The following is an 18,554-nucleotide window of genomic DNA, read 5'->3' on the forward strand; positions in this document are numbered from 1 at the left end:
TCTGCTTGCAGGTAATTAAAATGGCTTAACCCTGCAGCCCCAGCAGCTGCCTACAGATCGTTTGTCTCCATGCCCAAGGGACCCTGCCCTGACTGTCTGCACCAGAGAACCCCCTCTCTGCGAGGCAGGCTTGGAGGATGAAAAGATTTCGTTACACAGGCAGAGAGGGAGGGCAGAAACTCACATGCCTTTTTGGAAAATCAGAGCGATGGAAAGCAAGAAGGCATGGGAGGAGAGAACATCCTAGGGGTGTGAGAAAAGAACTGGGGGTTTGTAGATCCTACAAGGAGAGAATTCTGAGTGTTTCTCTGTTATGCCAAGTGTATCTGGAGTATTCCCAGAGCAAACAGTGCAATTACTTTGGATTTACACTTTGCCACGGAGTTGTCAGGCCTGAGGTTCCAATCCCAAAGGGCTGTGCAGACTTGCAGATGAGCTGTTGTGCTTTCCCAGGGGATGTGGAAGCTCTGAGAGGAAAGGCCACGCTGACTTTTCTGAGGACAGCTGTAAACTTCCTCTTCCTCTTGGGCTTTGTGTTGCTTCCCTGTCTGAGTCCTTGGCTTGGGGACATGCACAGCAAAATATCAGTCCTTGTCTTGGTGTTTGCTGAGGCTGGAGAGCCCACAGGGCTGGGAGCAGCCGTGGGGATCACCCGGGCTCCCTCTCAGCTCTCCCTGAGAAGAGCCTGTCATTTTCCTGTTCAGGGCTCTTGTTCCTCTCTGATGGGATCTCTCCTGAGGAAGGTGTGTCCCTCCCCTGAATGAAGGCTCTTCCTTTCCCTTTGGGCACATCCTTCTCGCCCTCTGTGCTCTGTTTGCTCCATCCCTGTGGGTCAGGGTGACCTCAGATGCAGAACCCACCTCGGCACATGTGGACTGATCTCCTGATCTCCTCTCCCCGTTGTCGATCTGCTGAGGGTTCCCTGTGGCTGTCACAGCCCTGCTCTTGTGACAGCATCACGAACAGGAGGTTCTCAAGCCTGCAAGAAACTCTTGGTTTATTCAGCTGCCTCCTCTCAGAGTTTTTACAGACAAGCCAGACACAGTCCTGAGACCTCCACCCTTCACTGCAGATTGAGCCTTTGATCTCTCTGAGCCCTGCACTAGCAGGGGTTAATGACATTTATCCACGTACTTATCTTCCTTCTCCACTGCCTCTTGTCACTCTGAAGATACCTCCAGTAACATTTGTGGCACCCAGGAGACATAAACTCTTTTTCCAGGATGGGACAATCCTGTTCCAACAGCTTCGGAATCTCCTTTTAGTCTCTTTTCCCTGTCTTCTCTTAGAATTCATTTTCCATTCATTTAATACCCACATGCTTATTTCTGGAAGTCTTCCTCCACTACTATTCTGGTCAGTTTTTTACCAGTTTGGAAATGGGGACTTTTTGTCCTCTTTCCTCTTGCCACTGGCTATTTATATCCTCCCATCCATCTCCTCAGATCGCCAAGCACCCAGCTGTGTTCTCTCTCCCACTCTGGTCCCTAAGCAACAAGTAAAGATGGTTCTGAGCAGTTCTTAGCTCGAGCAGGGGTGACAAACAGGTGACACTGTGCAGCCTGGGAGCAGCCCCAGCCCAGCTGCCGCGTCCAGAGGTGGCGGAGCACCAAGGAGAGCCGCAGCCAGGCCGGTCCCATCCTTCTGGGGAGGAGTTCCTTTGTCTCCCAGGATTAGTTCCTCCTCACCTGGGTGATGGTCCTGGCATGGGAGGTCAAGGCATGGTGTCACAGCATGCTTTGGGTTGGAGGGGACCTTAAAAACCATTTAATTGCACACGCTGCCACGGGCAGGGACAGCTTCCCCTGAGTCCCATCCAGCCTCGCCTTGGACACTTCCAGGGATGGAGAGTCCACAGCCTCTCCAGCCCATCTCCCCTCCAGCCCTCCCTGCTTCTGCCTTCAGTGTTTTGTCTCCAGAGCCGTTTCCCCCATCCTGGGCACTCCCCTGATGGAGGGCAGAGCTGCTCCTGTGGGAAATGTGGAATTCTGGAGCACCCATCCTCGCTCCAGCCCTTGGGGGATGCAGCAGGCAAGCGCCGTGCTGTGCTGGGGAAGGTGCTCAGGAGTTTCCAGCTTTTCCAAGATAAAAGTTCTGCTGGAAACCTGGAGGACCCTTTCATTCCTTCATTCTTCCTCCCACTAGGAGAGCTGGCTGACATTTTGGGGGTAAAGTTTGTCTTAAAATACGCACAGTGTTCTGGAGGAGCTGTGTTCATGTTGTCATGTCTGCAAAAAAATGTAATAGTCTGGCTTGTGTTCTCTCTCTGTGTCTCCCTCTTTTTTTGCCCCCAAATCTGAAAGGAACAAGAGTTCTCTCAACCAGCCTCCCCTGGAGTTGTTAGAGAGTGGAAAGGCACAAGCAGCAGACGGAGGAGGAGGAGGAGGTGGGCACACCAGGCAGGTGCCGGGTGGGAGCAAATCCGTCTGTCAGGAAGGAGGAACAGACAGGGAATGCAGAGGGGAGCGGTGCTGGAGCGGGGCTGGGGGTCCCACACAGCTTGGAGCAAGCCCCCAGCAAACTCCTAACCCAGGGACAGGCTGGGATGAGACCCAGGAGAGGGTGAATCCAGATGGATCAGAGCCTGGAGTGGGCTGTGGGAAGTGAGGGTGGGGAGAGACACGGGGAGGTGATTTGTGTTTGGGGGAGAGAGACACGGGGAGGTGATTTGTGTTTGGGGGAGAGAGACACGGGGAGGTGATTTGTGTTTGGGGGAGAGAGACACGGGGAGGTGATTTGTGTTTGGGGGAGAGAGCTGCTGGAAAGGTCAGCTCTGGGGATGACTAAGGCAGAGTGGGGATGCTGGGCGGTTCAGAGGGAGTTCTCCTTCTGCTTTGAGAAGCAGAAAACTTCCCCAGAAAGGAAATTTCAAAGGAAAACTTTGGCCTTGGTTCATCCAAAAAGCATCCCCATTCCATGGCAACCAAAGCATCCCATCCTGGCTGCACTCCTGGTCGCTGTTTTACCATAATGCCATTTAAAAGAAATGAGAGTCCACAAGGAAAAAACCATTTCAAACTTATCAGAAGGGCTTTTTTTTTTTTTTTTTTTTAATTGGATTTTGCCAAACTCAGCACGTTCCAGTAGATGGTTTTGGCTTGGACTAAGTGACACTTTCCATCAGGAGAATATGCTGTGCTGGAAAATTTCCCACCAGCTCCGGTTATTTTTTCATAGCATGCTTTCCATTTTTGTGGCAGCCCCCAGTCTGAGCTGGGACAAAGCACACTCAGGGACTCCTCCCCTGAGAGCTGCTGACCTCCTGGTCTTAGGAAGACCAGGATGACTCCCTGGAGCTCTCCCCAGTGGCACAGGAAAATCCATCTGGCATCCGCATCCTTCTGCACGTGCCTCGTTGCTCCTTGAGAAGGAAACAGGGAGCCTGGTGCTGATGTAGTTGAACAAAAGTCAATGAAATCGCCATGAAAGTCAACAAAATCTGTCAATTCAGGCCAGCTGAGCTGTTTAACCCTGAGAATCCTGGCCAGGTTTCTCCAGCACGAGGCTGGGAATGGGGCAGTGGCTCTTGGCTTGCTCCATCCTGCTGCCTGTTCCTGGGTCTCCGTGGAGAGCTGATTGCTTTTGGGTCCTGGCTCGTCTCTGGTGAATCAACACTTGGGGAGGAGTTTTAGGGTGAATGTGTGATTCCAGCCTTCCACAGGGATTCAGGCCTATCAGAGCCATTGGGATCCTGACTTTCCTGCTCAGGCAGGTCTGGGATAAAGGTGAAACACCCTGAGAGAGGCCCCCAAAAGCAGCCCAGTGTCGAGGGTTGTGTTTGAAGGGACACCCTTGTCCCCAGGCACTCAGCACTGGTGTCATTTGGCACTGGTGTCACTCAGCACTGCTGTCACTCGGCACTGGTGTCACTCCACCTCCTGAGAGACCTTTGTCATCAAATCCCCCTAAGTGTCCTAGCACAATCCAGCTCCTCCCTGGGGCTACCTGGAAGCACAAAGCCACTCTGTTGGAGAACGGGATAATCAGGCATGGAGAAATCTTTCATTTCTCTTCCTGGGAGTTCACCTGAGACCCTCATTGCATGACAGTCACTAAGGGGGATACAGCTTCAGAGTCCAAGTTAGCTCAGCAGAAGGAGCAATGCTCCCACTGAGAGGTGCCCACAGGGAAATGGGAGTTTGTGAACTCCTCTCTGCAGGACAAATCACCTTTTTCCTGCAGAATTCCCCGCTCCTCCTGCCTTGCCCCCTGCTCTGGTCCCTCTGAGCCCTTGCTGACAGCCCTCACCTTTCTGGGCAGGGAGGAGTGGCTGTGCCTGTGTTGGTCTCCCAGGAAAGTGAAGCCCAGGCACCCAGGATGGGGCAGGGAGCGTGACCCGTGGTGGGAGGTCTCCCTGCTGGGCTCCAACCCTTCCTCCTTGCTTTCCTCCCCCCTTCCATGCTCAGCCTGCCTTTAATGGGTGGTCTTGTCACTTGTTTACAGTCCTGGCTCTTGCAGGCCCCTCTAAGCTCAGCACTCATTCCTCAGACCACCTGGAGGGAGGTTGGGGCCTTAAAGGAAGTGAGAGCTGCATCTCCCCCACAGAATGATCCCATTTCACCCCCTGCCACAGGCAGGGACACTTTTCATGAGCCCAGGTTGCTCCAAGCCCTGTCCAACCCGTCCTCAGTCACTTCCAGGGATGGGGCAGCCACAGCTTCTCTGGGCACCCCGTGCCAGTCTCTCAGAGTAAAGGATTTCCTCCCAAAATCTAATCTAACCCCGCTCTTTTTCAGTGTGTGGAATATTTTGGAAACGTGGGCCTGGCTTTGCTCAGAGGGTGAACGGGACACTCAGCCCCAGCCTCAAAGTCTCTCCTGATTCCTGGCATGTCCTTAGCACAAAATCCCAGAGATTTGCTCACAAGCACTTTGCTCATGGTTGGGAAAAACCTGAGCTGCATTTTGGGAACTTTTCGTGGAGCTCTTGCCTGGGCCATGTTTAGGTTTCTACAGCTCTGCCTACTAAATGGATTTTCCACTTCATCTCCCTGGGTTTCCTCGGCCAGGGAAATGAGGGTGACTTTGCCATTTGCCTGAGGGGTGGGTGGGGCTGTGGGGCCGCCCCACAGATCCCTCCATCCCTGCTTCCCCGGGTGAGAATTGCCTCTGTCCTCCGCAGATCCCCACCTCTCACCGGGTGAGATTGCCCCTGCTTGCCTGGGTGGCCTTGGGCACATCTCTTTGTCATTCAGCACCTCTGATTTCCCCACCCCTGAAAGCGGGGGTAATAACTCTTTCCTGCCTCTCAGGGTGCTGGAGGATTAATTAGTCGCTGTTTGAAAAAGCCTTTTGAAGATGCAAAGCTCTTTTTTTTTTTTTTTTTTTTTCCCCATAAATATGCAGAGTGATTCCTGCAGATGGGGCCCAGGTAGGACTGGAGCTGTGTCTGCCTCTGCTCCGTGGAGACCATAAACCCTGGAAGAAGTGAAATTTGTAGACATTCCTTGCACAGGGCCTTGATGACAAGAAAGCTGAGCAGCAGCAGGCTGGAAATCAAGCAGAGCACTGACTTTGGGGTTATCTGTACTCACTGTTCTTTCTGGGCTGTTGTTCACGGGCAGGAATCCTTAAACAACCCAGAGAGAGTTGGGAGGTCTGAGCCTCTCCCGCTTGCCTGCAGAGATATCTGTAGGGCAAGATAAAAGCACATTAAAAGAGGAATCACAGGCAGGGAGCCTCCGAAGGGTGTCTGTCCATTGCATCTGTTGGTGCCATGTTTGCATTTGTCTTGTTTGCAAAGCTTTTCCCTACTTGTCAGCCACCAGAACATATATCACGTCCTCCTGGTAACAAAAAAAAAAAAAAAAAAAAATCCTCGCTTGTTTCCATCTTTCGAAACAAATTACAGAAGAACAGAGCGTGGCGTTCCCGCTCGCGAGAGAAGGAAACATTTCTTTTTAACTTCGGGAGATAGTGAGATATCAGCAATATGTTATATCCTGAGAGATAATGGGAGGGAAGCAAAACCACGGGCAGAAAGCTGTGACTGTTAAACATGCACTTCAGCTGTAGGAAAGTCGGGAGTTTTGATCTTCTCCATGAAAATTACAGGGCTGGCCAGCGCCAGCGTGGTTTGGCAGGGATTCGTTTTTCACCACGTTTTGGACAGAAGAGCAGCGTTTGGATCTTTGATAATTCCCTGTGACCGGGCATCTATGCTGATGAAAGAGGCTTGGTTTGAGTGGGGACAGAGGGAACTGGCTGGTGGGGCCGGCCAGAGGAGGCTGCCACTTATTAACCCCGGCGCTGAAGTCACGCCTGAGTCAGCAGAGTTTCGGCTTTGTCCCGTTCCCATTGTGGAGGCGAGTGAGTCATTCCCTGCTCCAGCCCTGAGAGCTCCCCCCGTTTCCTGCTCCAGCTCCCAGCCCACAGACCAGCCAGGGAAGGAAGGCTCTGATGCTCTCCCATTTTTCCATGCCATCGAGTTTATTTTTGTTTTTTATTGAGTCTCTTCAGTCTCGAGTTCCCTCGTTTCGGAAATGAGGCTCTCCATGGGTTGCTATCTTGATCCCCTCTTCACAGCTCCTCATTAAATCCCTCCTCCTTAGCACCTGGAGAGCTCTAATAGCGAGGAGATTCAGCCCTGGACCAAAGCTCCTTGAGCGACATCCAAGGCAACAAGGAAGTCCAAGAAAGAGGCAGAGCAGAGCAAACACTCGTGTGCATCTGGGGACTCAGCCCATCGAGATAAGGTCTCAGGACAGTCTCAGCTTAATTAGCTTCCATCTTCTCAAAGCTCCAGCTCCTTTCCCTTCCTCCACACTAGATTTTCCAGCTTTTCTTCCCCACCCAACCACCAAATAAGCATTGGCTCTGCTTGTGGTCCCCTTTCTTTGCTTACAGGTTAGAATTGGTAAGCAAAAGCACCTTGGGTTTTTTTGTGGGTTTTGTTTTTTTTTTTTCCCTTGCTGGCAGGCAGTGAGATGATTCCAGAGGGAAGAGTCTTGCATTTTTGGTTCTTTGTCTTTGCCTGGCCAGCTGCCTGCTTTTCCTAGTGCAGAATGTCATCCTGGACTGGTGGAATAGTGGCTGGGGATGAGAAGAGGCAAGGTGGAGTGTGGTGGTGGAGACACAAGAGGGGCAGAAAGATTTTTAAGGCTACAGTGGAAAGGAGGGCAAATCAGAGAAAGGCACAAGCTGGGGAGGCAATCCTGGAGACAGGCAGTGGGGAGAGAAGGAGATGTGATTGCAGGAGAAAGGAGATGGGAGTGGTGAACCCGGGCGCTGTGCAAGAGCACACAGCGGGAAAAGAGCGGAGGAAGGAGCTGGAGTCACGTCCAGCCCAAAAGGAGAGGGGAGAATGGGCCAGGTGGGCAGCACTGGGGCAGGGCAGGGGCAGGGGGCAGGCTGGGCTGTGCTCAGGTGTGTGGGAGCTGGCAGCTGGGTGCCAGGGTTAGCTGCGTGCGGCTGGGCCAGGCCGGGAGCCTTTGTGCTTTGTTGCTGAGCACGGGCTTTGCCAGCTTTATTGCAGGAAGGCCTTTCCCAGTGCTGCGTCAGCTCTTTCTGCAGCAGCCCTGCTCTGCCAGCCTCCCTGCTTTTGCCATGGGGCATGTTCCCCTCCCCATGACTTGGGGGGTGAAGCAAAGCAGCTGTGAGAAAGGCAGGGAAGGAACGGCAGGGAGCGAGGGCTGGGAGCAGAGGCAGGCTGCTGTTCCCATCCCACTCCTCTGCTTTGCAGCCCTTCTCCTGGCTGGATGCAGCTGGGGACGTTTGCAAAGTTGAAAAACTCGTGGTCTAGTCTGGTGGTCACCTCTGTGGCCCATCCTACCCCAGCCTCTGCTTTTGTTTCATCTCTTTCTAGGAGGAGCACTGGGACAAGCACGGCCTTGTGTGTGGATCCCAGCGGTGCCTCAGTGGCCAGGTTTCCCAAAGTGGAACGGGGAATTAGCAGAGCATCGATGGGTCAGGCCCTTTGGGGAAGAGCTTTCATTCGAGGGGCTCCTGGGGCTGCTTTGTGCTCCATTTACCCAGGGAGGGAACCCTGCATGGGCAGGAGAAGGCTTTACCCCAGAGGCAGGCAGTGATGGCCTGGCTGGAGCCCTCACTCGATACACGCCATTGACTGGTCCTGGGATAAAATCATCTCTGCTCTGCTGGATCTGGGTCTGAACCAGTGACCTCGAGGACAGGGCCCCGTGTTTCCCATTTGCAAGCCAAAGCCCTGCCCGGTCCTTTCTTGTTTGAGAGGGATTTATTTGGCTGAGGGCCAGGCGGGCCATTGTACGGCGCTGCTGTTTCCCGACAGCTCCCGTAAATCTCTCCCACTGGGAAGGGGGAAGGGATGCCTGGGCGTGCAGTCTCTCTCTTGGGGTGCCCCCACCCCATCCCAGTGTTATCTCAGGCCTTTCATGTGCAGCCATGTCACCTGGAGCTATAATCTTGCCACATCTCTCTCATCTTCCAAGGCTCTCCCTCCCCTTGCGTTGGAAACTCGAGTTTTACAATCCCCACGGTGCTCAAGCTCCGCAGGAGTGAATCAGTGGATGACAGAGAGACCTCCAGTGAAAGTCTGCTGCCACAGGAAGGGCCCGGGGGTGACTCACTGGAGCCCACTGACTCACTGGAGCCCACTCCTTCATCACAGCGGGCTCCCAGCAGGGCGAGGCAGGCCCTGTGCGCTAGGAAGAGCAGCAGGATCCTGATTTAAATGCCTGGCAATCGATGCAAAGCCTCCCTGGCAAGAGCGGAGGTACTAACCCCAACCTCTTGGCCAAGTGCCACCTCACACCTTTGCTTCTTGCCACCTGAAATTCCCCTGCTGGGATTTAGGATCTTCTTTCCCTTGTTTCCCACCCTGCCTGGCACACCTGGGATGTTCCTGTGGGCTGTTGGAGGCTCTGCCACACATAAGTTGGGTTTCAGACCTTGTGTTCCTTTGCAAAGATGAGTTCAGAAACAGCAGGAGAGAAATCTTTAAGTGCCACCGAGTGGAAAGTGTCGGGCTCCTGTTCCATGCCGCTGCTCCTTCATGGAAGATCTGCAGTGTCTGCCAGGGATGTGGGACCACGGGTGGGACATCGCTGCCCGTGGCCACGGTGCTGTCACAGCGTCAGGTGCTTTTAGTGGGTTTGTGCAGGTTGAAATGAGATCTGTCCTTTTGTAAGGCCCCAGCTGCTGCGGCCAAGGCTGTCAGGAGCGATGCCTGTGACATCTGCATCAGTCCTGCTATTGCCACACCACGGGGTGGCTCATCACGCTCCTGCCAAGGGCTGTTTCAGTGCCCTTGGGGGCAGATGAGTATCAGGGAGCAGCAGGGAGAGGAGCTGGTGAGAGGCTCAGCAGAGGCAAGGTTGTGCAAAGCGGAGTGCAGTTCACATGGCTCTTAACAAAGAGGCTTTGAGTGAGGTTGTGACAGAGCTCACCCAGAGCCTGGAGATCATTTCCAGAGCTTTCTACATGGGGGAGCAAGAACCTGATTTGCAAGTGTGGGAGCCTGGCTGGAGCAGCACCTCCCGGGCTTTTAGGAGAAAGGTCCAAGAGCCTCTCGTGCTCTGTCCCCAGTGCCCCTGACAGCCAGGGAGTGCAGACCTTCCTTCCCAGCCCTCAGGGCACCCCGAGCCGTGCACGGTGCCCCCGAGGCCTCGGCGAATATCTGGGCTTGGGATCGTGGGGAAAGGCATCGACACAAACCACTTCAGAGGCCAAGGTGGAGGAGTAGGATCTCCGAGGTCTGCACTAACGAGGTCTTGGCACCAACACGTCTTTGGCACACGGCTGGGCCCTTTCTGGTCCCTGACGAGAAATAACACCACAAAACTAATGAATAAAACGCAAGTGGGCAAGCTGCAACCTATCCAGCTAATCCTTGCTCGGGTGCTGGCTGCCCCTGGGAGGTGTCAGCGTGGATTGGTGGGCACTGGGAGAACTGGCACGGGCCGTGAAAAACGGCAGGGATCATCCCAAGCTTTTTCCCTGCCCCACTAAGCGGAGGAGAAGCGAGGCGAATCATCCCAGCGCTTCACACACGCACACATCCAGCTGAATATGTTCAAACCTCTCCAGAGGCTGATTAGTGATTTTATTTTCTCCTCCTCTGCCGGCCGTGCGTGCTCATTGCCATCAATTATCTATGCATTTGCCCTGATGAATTATTGAGTGTGTAACGGGGCGAGGGAAGGCCCGCCAGCCCGACTCAGTCACCTTGCAAACAAGCGCTCCCCAGAGCCTGGCAGCAGCCAAGTTTGCCCTCTGGCTTCTGATTTAGGGTGGGAAGCTGATCCAGCAGCTTCCCAAACCCCTCTCCTCCATCTGTCCCCCTTCCTCATCGCTGCCTTGAGGTGCGGGCGCTCCTGGAGCAGAAGGAGTACGTTGTTTTCCCGATTGAAGGCTCGGATGAGTGGAACAGGAAGAGTTTTTCCTGTCTTGCAAAAGAGTTGTTCCGCCACCCGGAAAGGAAACGCGATTTCCGCGCTGTGTTTGGGGTTTTTCAGGGTGGTTTGGGTTTTTTTTTTTTGTTGTTGTTTGTTTTGTATTGTTATTTCTTCTGCCGGGTTTTTGTTTTGTTTTTCCTTTTTCCCTGGAGCCTGGAGAAAGTTTGGAATGTGTTTTTGTCAAAGCTGCTGCGTGTAAGGGCCTGAATCCCAGCTTTGGCAGCATTTGGATGTTGGCAAGCTCTCCTCGCTCGACTGGCACCAGCTTTTTCCCTGGCCAAATACTCTGGCTCTTTACACCTGGGCACAGGGGCATTCTGCAGAACCATTCCAGGTTCAGGATCAGGTTTAACACCTCCAAAATCCACTTTTTTCTCCAGTTTATGTCCAGGCCCAGCCTGTCTTGATGGATAGATCCCATGGCAGGGGAAGGGTAGAACTGGGAATTGTTGCTGCTGCTCAAGGTCAAGATAAATAACTTGATTTTTAAAAGGGTCAGTTCATTAATTTGCAGGGAAATCACCGCGTAAAGAAAGGGCACGGCAATGATGGATGGAGTGAGGGGCTGGATGGACCTCCCCTGCGCTATCCATCACGTTCCCTGCTGGAATGGCTGTGGGTTGATTGACTTTATCTCCATTTAAGGGGCACATCTTGGTCGCCCGTCAGTGACGGCCTTCAGCCTGGCAGTGCTCATCCAGACGCCGCAGGAGGGACTGCCAGCCCTGCAGGGGTGACTCTGAGGAGAAGCTGGTGGCCTTCCACCCTCTGCTCTCTGCAGCTCCCGGGTGCCACGAGGAGACGCCGAGCCGTGACTCCCCGCAGTCCGCTTTGTTGGGGCGTGGAAGCGGTTCAAAGGGGGGGTCAGGGAGCTCGCGGGGAGCAGAGCCAGCTGTTGTGGGGAGCAGAGCCAGCTGTGCCAGCGCCCCAGCCCCAGGCAGGCGCTGCTGGGGGCACGAGCCCTCGGTGAAAGAGGCGCTGATGACTCCGCGCTCCCCCGGCCCTGGGAGAAGGAGGGAGCGCTGAGCACACCCACCCGGGCTGGGCCGTTCCCAAGGCCCTGGCTACGTGATGGAAGTGCTCCCCAGCAAGCTCCCACACGCTCTGGGAGGCTCTGGGAGCCAAACTGCTTGGCAAAGCTGTTCCTCGCCTCGGCGGGTGTGGGCAATGCTGCAAGAGGCTCGCTCACCTCCGGGGTGGAAGGAGCAGCATATGCTGCACAGCGTGGTGGAGACATCTCCCCCTTCCCCTCTCCACCCATCCTTCCCTCAGATCCCAGCCTGGCCTCATCTGAACCCAGCCTGTGCCCTCCTTTCATCAGGGAGGACGTTGTGGCACAGAAGTCCTTCGCTGCGTCCTGCTGCTGGGACATCCTCCAGAGGGGAAACGTGGTCCAGACGCGCCTTTCTCGGAGCAGGGACATCCCTAGCCTCTGCTTTGAGGGGGGAAAACCGTGGGGAAAATGGCCCTGGCTGTGCTGGGGGGGCAGGGTGCACCCTGCCCGCCCCGGGGGACGCGGTGGCTTCGAGCGTGCAGGCACATGAGGGCACCAGCGCTTTGCTGTGGCTGTCAGAAGCTCTGCAAAACATTCCTGAGCGCCCAGCTGCAGTGCTGGGGCGTGGGGCTTGGCCCGGGGAGCAGGGGGCAAGTCCACACAGAGCTCTGGAGGCCGAGTTTCGGTCAGAAGTGCTGATGGCTGTGGTCAGCTGGTGGCGTCTCGCGGCCGGGCTGGGTTGTTGGGGCTTGTCCTCAGGGTCACAGGAAGGAGAAGGGAGAAAGAAGAGGCGTGGATGAGATGTGGGGATTAAGATAAGGCTGGGAACAGCAGGCAGGGAGTGAGGGGGCAACGTGGAGAGTGGGTGGGTGGAGGAGAGTTTTGTCTGCCTGCGCTTGTGTGTGTGTGTGTGTGTGTGTGAGAAACTGCAGGAAGGAGACTGTTGGAGAAGTCCCAGGGCACGTCTGCCACAGGGACCAGCACTGAGGAGTTCATTTTAGCCTTGGACAGGGAGCCATTCATCCCTGGAAGAACAGAGTAGGGTGACATTTCTGTTAGGAGGTGCTGTCTTGTTTCTCTTGCTCTACATTTTTCTTTCTCCAGCCCCTCTGTCCGTTCCATCACTCTTTCATGTTCCTCACTCTCTGTGCATCTTTTTTTTTTTTTTTCCCCCCATCCCTTTCTTTCCTTTCCTCCCTGGCTCCCAGAATCCATCCAGTTGCAGATTCTCCCAGAAGCGGGGAGCAAAACCCGCTTTTCTCGTTCTTACCACCTTGCTTTCTATTGTATTTATCATACAAACACTGGCTGTATAATTACCAGAGCATTATCTCTAAACACACAGATTAGGAAAAGACACAGTGGCAGCAAAGATGAATTTCAGGGTCAGTCTGGTGGGAGATACTTTTCTCCATCTGTCAGGGGAGGAATCAACTGAGACAGAAGAGCTGTCATGAACTGCAGCTCCCACTTTTCAGGAGCACCTTCCACGGGATCAAGGTGGAAAGTTCCTAAATTCAGCCACTTCTGGGGTTATAAAAAGGCCACAGAAACGATCTGGGGTGATACAGGAGGATCATGCAAGGTGCAGAGGCAGTGCCTTAAAGCCATTCTCATATGGGAATTATTGCTGCCCTGGAATGAGGGCTGAGTGTTTGCAGCTCCTTTAATTACAGCTGCAGCTCCAGCGGTATTAAATGGATGTCTGAGTGTGCGTTGGGATGCGCTGTGCCGATAAACATCTGGGCTTTCACATGCCTGCAGACACACATGCCCTGCATATTTCCCATCACTGATTCAGTGTCACCCCGAGATGAAGACAAAAGGGAGGAAGGTGTTATTGATCCAGCCTCCTTGTGCCTTTGGGTGATGATGGTGAGCCCTGGGCTGGTCATGGTGTGAGGAAGGTGTTACTGATCCAGCCTCCTTGTGCCTTTGGGTGATGATGGTGAGCCCTGGGCTGGTCATGGTGTGAGGAAGGTGTTACTGATCCAGCCTCCTTGTGCCTTTGGGTGATGATGGTGAGCCCTGGGCTGATCATGGTGGGAGGAAGGTGTTTCTGACCAAGAATGAAGCTGCAGGTGGATGCAGAAGCTGCCTGTAGCCACAAATTGCTCTTGTATCAGCCACGCCAATAAGAAACAAGAGGAATTCCTCTAGGAAACAACAGGAATTCCTCTGCTTGCCCAACAACCCCAGTGCTCCTGACGCGTTGCCGTTTTGTTGCAGGGCTGCAAGCTCAGAGCGTCTTGGTCAATGACTCCGTCTCGGGGTTCATCGGCACGGACGTGGTGCTGCACTGCAGCTTCACCAACCCGCTGCCCAACGTGAAGATCACGCAGGTGACGTGGCAGAAGGCCACCAACGGCACCAAGCAGAATGTGGCCATCTACAACCCCGCCATGGGCGTGTCCATCCTGTCCCCCTACAAGGAGAGGGTGACCTTCCGGAACCCTTCCTTCAAGGATGGCACCATCCAGCTGTCCCGGCTGGAGCTGGAGGATGAGGGGGTTTACATCTGTGAGTTTGCCACTTTCCCAACCGGCAACCGGGAAGGGCAGCTGAACCTCACCGTGCTGGGTAAGGCTCTGGGCAGCTCTGCAGGGGGAAGCTCCAGTCCAGCAGAGCTGGAGGAACCTGGGATTCACGTCCTGGGGGCTCAGGGCGAAGGTGAATTTGGGGTGTAAATTGTGCCTGTGATGGATTTTTTAGTTGACTGGGAAGAGGTGAAGAGCAGGGAGCACAGAGCAGGTGGTTCTGAGACAGCTGAGCTGTCACACCTCTTCTTATTTACAGGTCCCAATTCCCCTTTTCCCTCCACCTACACTCTTAATGCAGTGACCAGGTCCCTGTGGGAGTGGTGAGTTTTAATGAGTTGGGGGCTGCCAGGAGAGAAGAAACAACAGATTGATCCTAAATTCAAGCAGGGCTTGTCCCTGGAGCTCAGGGCTGTCAGTGAACAGATCCCTCCCAAGGTCCACATGAGTGGTTTTCTCTCCAGTTTCAGTTCCTTTCTAACACAGGGATGAAAACCTCTGGGAGGAAAGGATTGGTTTTCCATATACCTGTACATTTGGGGCACCTCCACCATCGTTACCCCATAAATGATGCAGGTAGATGGTGCAAGGTGCACAGGCACTGCCGTAAAGCAATTACTACATGGGAATTACTGCTGGCAATTTGCACAGCTCTGGACTCACCACGAGCTCTGGCACAGCCTCAGTGGTGTTAGGTGGCTCTCGGGGTGTAGCAAACAGAGCAGCATTGCTCTTCTAACCATCCCTTTGCTCCCTTTTCTCCTCCTCCTCTCTGCACCCCCCTGCAGCCAAGCCCACGAATTGGATGGAGGGCACCAAGAGGCCACTGATCGCCAAGGCTGGCAGGACAGAAAAGATCTTGGTAGCCACCTGCACCTCCTCCAACGGGAAACCCCCCAGCACCGTCACCTGGGACACGAAGCTGAAAGGGGAAGCGGAGTTCCAGGAGATCCGGAACAGCAACGGCACGGTGACGGTGATCAGCCGGTACCGGCTGGTGCCCAGCCGCGAGGCGCACCGCCAGCAGCTCGTCTGCGTGGTCAACTACCAGCTGGAGAGGTTCACCGACAGCATCACCCTCAACGTGCAGTGTAAGGGCGCCTGGGGGGGCTCTGGGGAAAGAGGGGTGGGCTTGGGCTGGTGGAGGGGATGCGGTCTTGTTTTGGAGAGTGAAAACCGGAAATGATCCTTTGGAGTAATCGTGGGGTTTCTCTTTTTCTTGCCTTCTTTCTCTGCCTCTGCCATGTCCCTTTCTCTCTCTCTTTTGCACTCCCCTCGCATTCCTTGTCGCTTCATCTTTCCCTCCTCATGTTCTGTCTCCTTCTCCCACTCCTGCCTCCTCATCTCTTCCTATTTCACTTTCTCCCCTTTCGCACAACCCTTTCCCTTCCTTTTAATCTCTCTCCTTTTCCAACCCGTGCCCCCTCATCTCTTCCCATCTCATTTCCTCCCTTTTCCTTTCCCACAACCCTTTCCTCCCTCCTTCTCCCCTCCTGCTCTCCCTTTCCCCCCACGCCTGCAGATGAGCCTGAAGTCACCATCGAGGGCTTTGATGGCAACTGGTTCCTGAACCGCAAGGATGTGAAGCTGATCTGCAAATCTGATGCCAACCCCCCAGCTCACACCTACGAGTGGAAGCTGTAAGTGTCCCCAGAGGCAGCTGCCAGCACAGATGTCACCTCCCAACAGGGACGAGGAGTCTCTGCAGGCAGCTCACTCGCCCTGTGGTCACCCAGGGCCCAGTCCCACGGGTGTCAGCGGTGTCACCCCAAGGTACAACCTGTGATGAAGGGTGGCTGGCAGCACGGTGCAGCCTCAACATCCAGGGAAAGCTTCCCTTTCTCACCTCACCGGGATGACATCCTGCCCCGGTGACGTGAGGCAGCTGAGATGTGACAGGGTGATTAATGTGCCCAGCACCGCCGAGTCCCTCAGCAGCAGTGCTGGGAAAGAACACAGGATTTCCCTGCTTTGGAGGGGCACAAATAACACCAAATTTGTCTGTGTGTGAACAACCTTTCCCCGGAATCAGCTCCAGCAGCCCCTCACGTGACTGACATTAAACAGCAGCAATTCCTCGTCCTCAGGTTTCCAGCTTTGGGCTGAACACACTAAAGGGACTTGAAAAGTGAGTGAGGGGTGTCTGGGCAGTCAGGTGGGAATTGGTACAACCTGATGTGGTTCTCTCTGCCGCTCTTTCTTCTCCGTAAGCACTCGTGTAGCTTTAAAAGAGGAAGATCAAATGGATCCTTTCTTCTTTTCAGCTGGCATTTGTCATCAGGAGAGAGGCTCTCAACATGGCTTTGCAAGGAGCACGTTCTGTCTCATTCCACTTCCCAGATCAAACTGTTCAAAGGGAAAGTCTGAAGAGGATTGTTTTTTCATGCCTTTTTTTCCTAGCTCTCCATCCCTAGCTCTCTCCATCTGTTGATTCTGCCAGTCTGACTTAAACTCCGAGGGGCTCTCTGGGTTCCTCACAGCATTTCCAGGAGAGCCTCAGAGGCAAAAATGCACCTGAGGCAGGCAGAAGAGATGCCACTCGAGGCTGTCTCTGTGCCTCCTCCCCTTCCTGGGGGCCGCTGCTGTTTTGCTGCTGCCTGGGATGTAAAACCCAGCAGTGCTTTTCCTTCTCCTCCCATTTGGATGGTGCTGAGCAGCAGCCAGGGGAGCTGTCAGAGGAGGCAGCGGCCTCCTGGAGCATCCACACCACCCTTCTGAGCTGTGCTCTTGGTGTTTGTAGCTTCAGGGCTCTGTAGGACCACGCTCAAGGTGTTTCTCCATCAGCTTTGGGACCTTTTGCTCGATGCAGCTGGGAAAACTGTGTTTTCTGTACATGTGTGTGTATGTAGACATGCAAAGTACATGCATTTAGGCACTGCTTTGCAATCCTAATTATACCCCCACTATTCCCTTTTGTTTCTTATAAATTGCTGACAATATGTGCACGTTTTGGTTGGGAGGAGGGGAAGGAATTACTTGAGTAATTTTTAATTGCCTAAGAGAAGTAATTACTTTACTTTGCTTCAGTAATTAAGAATAACCAGGCCATGTGTGTCTTTTCCTAACACACAGGGGCTTTTTTTTTTTTTTTTTTAATTTTTTCATCTGCCTTTGTTCATTTATTTTCTGTGTCCCCGGGTTTAGCTTTGCATTATTGCAGTTTCACACTTACCTGACTGTTCTGACGTGGGCAGGGCTCTAAATCAACACTGCCGTCCTTGAGTTGGAGTTGAAATAAACACTGGCTGAGTTAAACGGGCAGGAAATCGGGGTAAAACAGGGTCAGGCCTGCATTAATGGGGATTTTCCAGCCAGCACCTCCAGCTTCCACACCTGCCCGAGGGCAAGCACAGACCCAGGACGTCGGTGTCACCTCTGGGTGTCACCTCTGGGGTCAACCACGGTCTCTGTCCCCCCCCAGGCCAAACGGGACGCTGCCAGGGAGCGTGGAAATCCAGAACAACACCATCTACTTCAAAGGGCCCGTGTCCTACAGCGTGGCGGGCACCTACGTCTGCGAGGCCACCAACGCCATCGGGACACGCTCGGGCTTGGTGGAGGTCAACGTCACAGGTAGGACAGCACCTGGGCTGCTCTGCAGCCTGGGAAAGGAGGTGGGGAGGGAGGCAAAGGTGTGAGCAGTTGGCATCTACCGCTTCCATCTCCTCAGTCACCGGTGTCTGCTCTCAGGGGTGGGAATCTCCTGGGGCAGCGGAGTTCTTGGCTTTGGAATGGTGTCGCGCTGGTTTGCTTTGGAATTCTTTCTTTTTTTCTCCTTTCCTCTCGTGGTCTTTTCCTTTCTCACACCGAATCAGTTTGTTCCCCCTTTGTCTTCTGCTTTGGATTCAGAGGTGGTTGTATGTGAGATATCGATCAGAGCAAGGGGTAGGATGAGGATGTGGCCTGCCAGGAAGGCAGGAGATGGATGAGTCACTTGTTCAGGATGGTGTTTGGTGCTCCTGGTGTTGGGCAATTCTCATGATTCTTCATTTGAGCTCCTTCCAGCGTTGCTCTGTGGACCCGCTCACCTGCCTGCCACGGATTCCTGTGAGCGCTTGAGGAGCTCTGTCTGGGCTCCAGGGAGGAATGACATGCCAGGGTGCAGGCAGTGGGAAGTGATGCTGTGATGTCACGGGAGACAGAAGGAATCTGACGGCCTGCAAAGCAGCGTGGCCACAGGAGGGGAGGGAAAGGCGTGGGCACGCTTAGGTAGTGTCAGGGAGAGAAAGTCATGTCAGGAAATAGCTCCAAGAGAAGAAATAACATATGGCAATAGCCTGATTTCTGAAAGTCACAGTGACATTGCGAGACGTCACCAAGGGGGAAAAGTGGCTGTGGGTGCCTTGAGAGCAGGAAAGGGACATTTATCCCATTCCTTTGGGCTCAAAGGAGCGGTTTGGGTTGTCAGGCAGGGCTGGAAGTGCCTCTTGGAGCAGTGAGGTGGAGCACAGCCACACCGCAGCGAGCTGTGGGCTGCAGACACCCCGGAGGGATGGGCAGGGAGGTGAATGAGGTGCACTGGGGGCTTGCAGGGTGTGGGGAGCACAGGACTGGCTCCCAGGGCTGTTCCCTCTTCCTCTGTCCAGCCCAGGGAGTCAGAGCTTCTCCTGCCACCCCTGTCCTTGGGGAGATGTCTGAGCTGAGCGTGATG

General features: G+C 54.2%; 1 protein-coding gene across 4 annotated transcripts in view; it reads left to right on the forward strand.

Annotated features, from left to right (window-relative positions):
- NECTIN1 (nectin cell adhesion molecule 1) overlaps positions 1-18,554 on the forward strand; it is an 88,853-nt gene that overhangs the window by 27,408 nt on the left and 42,891 nt on the right. For all 4 annotated transcript variants that reach the window (XM_040085218.2, XM_040085219.2, XM_040085221.2 and 1 more), the window contains exons 2-5: positions 13,596-13,946; positions 14,692-14,994; positions 15,426-15,543; positions 17,325-17,476. In XM_040085218.2, coding sequence (XP_039941152.1) covers positions 13,596-13,946; positions 14,692-14,994; positions 15,426-15,543; positions 17,325-17,476 — 924 coding nt within the window. The remainder of the gene's footprint in view (positions 1-13,595; positions 13,947-14,691; positions 14,995-15,425; positions 15,544-17,324; positions 17,477-18,554) is intronic.

This window comes from Hirundo rustica, chromosome 23 (assembly GCF_015227805.2).
Source record: "Hirundo rustica isolate bHirRus1 chromosome 23, bHirRus1.pri.v3, whole genome shotgun sequence".
NCBI lineage: Eukaryota > Metazoa > Chordata > Aves > Passeriformes > Hirundinidae > Hirundo > Hirundo rustica.